Genomic DNA, 3,636 nt, shown 5'->3' on the forward strand with positions numbered 1-3,636 from the left:
TAAGAGATCAAATGGAAACATAACGCAAAATAGAAACTTTGAAATATTTGTTCTCGCAATGATCAATATGTATGTGATTTAGAATTTTTTTTTATTTTAGTTTCTGGTTTTTTTCTTAAAGATGTTTCCAACGTAGTAACACCCTTCTTAAAACTGATTAAAAATATCTGAAAATAATAATATTATCTCGGAATAAATATCCTTTTTCTTCCCTGCTATTAAAGAAAGGTTATAAGAAAGGTAAATATAATTTTTAATATTTAAATTAGTGGAAATAGAAAAAATAAATAATTCTGACAATTTGAGAGTGTCCGATGATTTTCGTTTTATAATATAAAAATACAGATGTGGATACAGATAGATAATGACATTGATCATTATATTACGACACTTTTATTGATAATGAACAATTTATTTAATTATTTAAAATTTCATTATATTTTTTAAATACATCCAAATATTCATGATTTAAAACTTTTATGATAAAAATAAATGAATTAGATTTTACCTAACCAATTCGTAAATTTATTTTTAAAAATAATTATATAATAAATTGTTTTATAAATTTTATATGATTAATGTAAACGCAACATGTTGAAATGTTACACAAAATTCTACCCAATATGATAGTCATCCGTCCTATCTCAGGCTTACTGATCCTGGATTGTCAAAAGAAGAGGTATGGACAGTGGACTAAAACAAGTTATACATGTCACTCACAAAAACGGTCAGTCCAACGTTGAAAATATTGTAACAGAAGAAGATACTACAACAAAAACATTGTACAGAACTCAAGTTCCTTTTTGTCTGTCCTCGAGGCCAGGCAATAGGCATCACCGCCTGCGTCACTATGGAAGTTTCTGGTACACGCTCATTTTCAAAACCATAGTCATCCGCTTTACTATATAAATCCCCTCTCACCCTCTCTGTTTTACCCATCATATACACCCATATCTCTTCTATATCATTTCATACTCTCATCTATTTGTTTGGAAATGGCCAAATCATCCGAAACTGAACACCCTGTCAAGGCTTTTGGCTGGGCTGCCAGGGACACTTCTGGACTTCTTTCTCCCTTCAAATTTTCAAGAAGGTATATTATCTTTAGTTACATACTCCCTCTTTCTCTCTCGTTTCTTTACAGTTGTCAAGTCCCTGTCCTCCGATGTAAACAATTGAGGAGGACGGAGTGAATACTTGCGGAGTATAATTTTAACATTTATTTATTGTGCAGGGAGACAGGGGAGAAGGATGTGAGGTTGAAAGTGTTGTACTGCGGAATTTGTCATTCCGATCTTCACATGATCAAGAATGAATGGGGAATCACAAGCTACCCTGTTGTTCCAGGGTAACTACTTGTTCTTCTCTTATTTCATTTCATTTCATTATTAAATCACCCAAGACTTCTTGGTCGGAGTTTGAGATGTTCATTTAGGACGACGGGTTCAGGTCCACAGCAATCGATTGCTGTGGACGAGTTAAACGGCACACGGTTTCTGAGCCGTTGGATGCATATCCGGCGGCCAGGATCGTACTAAAACTTTAATATGTCCAGCGCTTTTTTAGCGCTGGACGGGGATTCCTATGTCCAGCGCAGCGCTGGACGTGGGAATCCCCGTCCAGCGCTAAAAAAGCGCTGGACATATTAAAGTTTTAGTACGATCCTGGCTGCTGGATATGCATCCAACGAGCCAGAAAGCGTGTGCTGTTTAATCGGTCCCTGGCATACGGCTGCCAGGGACCTGGACCCTAGGACGACAAGATCAATAATGTTTTGGCTTTTAACTAATACTTTTATAATACCTTTTATTTAATTCATTTGTTTCTAATACAAGAATTTGAAAGATACTCTGTAATCAACTTTTGTTTATAGTAACTATAACTCATGTTGTTTGTGTGTGGCCACGGCCCCTGCGGTCTAATTAAAGCTTCGCCCCTGTTCATCATAAATTATCACACCCAGATGCTAATTGTTATATATTATAGACGACAATCCTGAAAAATCTCATGATCTTATTTACTGATAAGTGATATAATTGATACAGGCATGAAATTGTTGGTGTGGTAACTGAAGTCGGGAGCAAAGTTGAGAAGGTTAAGGTTGGAGATAATGTTGGAATAGGGTGCTTAGTTGGATCTTGTGGTTCTTGTGAAAGTTGCTGTGATGATTTGGAGAATCACTGTGCAAAGCAAGTACTGACTTATGGTTCTCCATATTTTGATGGAACCATGACACACGGAGGATATTCTGAATCTATGGTTGCAGATGAGCGCTTCATTGTTCGTTGGCCAGAGAATTTGCCACTTGATTCTGGTGCTCCTCTACTATGTGCTGGGATTACCACATATAGTCCCCTCAAATACTTTGCACTCGACAAGCCTGGCACTAAGGTTGGTGTTGTAGGCTTAGGTGGGCTAGGCCATCTGGCTGTAAAGTTGGCAAAAGCTTTTGGCGCTCATGTTACTGTAATAAGTACTTCTGAAAGCAAAAAGAAGGAAGCACTGGAAAAACTCGGTGCAGATTCCTTTTTGATAAGTCGTGATCCAGAACAATTGCAGGTGTCTATTTTGATTTTAAATTAACCTTTTAGTTTAAATTTTTGTGAGAGATTTGCTTTAAAGATTTAATAATTACTAATTATTATTCATCGAATTCATTTAGGGTGCGATGAGCTCACTTGATGGTATTATTGATACTGTATCTGCTACTCACGCTGTTGCTCCACTGCTTGGGTTATTAAAGCCTAATGGAAAGCTTGTCATGGTTGGTGGACCTGAAAAGCCACTTGAGGTGCCAGTGTTTCCTTTGCTTATGGGTGAGCAATTGAACCAACTGTTTTACTCATCAATAGCTGCACAAATGTTGTTATGTCAGTCGTAATTTGAAAAAAATTAAGCTGTAGTCTGTAATACTAAATGCAAGTAACGTATGACAGGGAGGAAGATTCTTGCTGGCTCTAACATTGGTGGACTGAAGGAAACACAAGAAATGCTTGATTTTGCAGCGAAGCACAACATAACAGCTGATGTTGAAGTTATTTCAATGGACTATGTGAACACTGCAATGGAGAGACTTCTGAAGTCTGATGTTCGATACAGGTTTGTCATCGACGTTGCCAATACCTTGAAGATGGAGTGAAGTTTTGGAAGGAGTTCATTTTTCTTTTGAAACCATTATCTTGTGTTTGATATTTATGTTATTTTGTTAGTGAAATTGTATTCTCAGAATAAGAACAAGATAATCTTTAATGTATCCCTGAAATCCTGTATCAGATTCTGCATATTGTATTAGAAATTCAGCTTTAAATATATAAACTCAAATTCAACTTATGAGCAAGCAAGCTTAATCCATTGCACTTTACTTCAATTGATACAAGTTATAATTTATTAGACCAGCTAGAAGGATATTTGGTAATTTGGCAGTTATCACCCCTGTTGGCTGAAAATCTACTTCTTGCTTTTTATTGTTGAAGAAGTTATTGAAATGATCAAAGAAAATTTTCCTGATGTCTGTTGGATTATAAAACCAACATCCATTATGCTTAATTCTCTGAGATATGGCTTTCTCCCCTGTGCTTTATCAAGTTGCGAAAGAACTTGGAATTGATATCACCTTCCATGTCCCATTTGAGCTTA

The 3,636-nt window shown here is 36.2% G+C and overlaps 1 protein-coding gene across 1 annotated transcript; it reads left to right on the forward strand.

Annotated features, from left to right (window-relative positions):
- The first annotated feature begins 740 nt into the window (after positions 1–740).
- LOC108210906 (mannitol dehydrogenase) lies at positions 741–3,330 on the forward strand. Its single transcript, XM_017382364.2, has 5 exons — positions 741–1,093; positions 1,235–1,348; positions 2,046–2,559; positions 2,663–2,816; positions 2,937–3,330. Exons 1-5 carry the CDS (start codon positions 996–998, stop codon positions 3,137–3,139), a joined length of 1,083 nt encoding a protein of 360 aa, XP_017237853.1. The 5' UTR covers positions 741–995; the 3' UTR covers positions 3,140–3,330.
- The last annotated feature ends 306 nt before the right edge of the window (positions 3,331–3,636 follow it).

The sequence above is a fragment of the Daucus carota genome, chromosome 3 (genome assembly GCF_001625215.2).
Source record: "Daucus carota subsp. sativus chromosome 3, DH1 v3.0, whole genome shotgun sequence".
In the NCBI taxonomy this organism is placed as follows: domain Eukaryota; kingdom Viridiplantae; phylum Streptophyta; class Magnoliopsida; order Apiales; family Apiaceae; genus Daucus; species Daucus carota.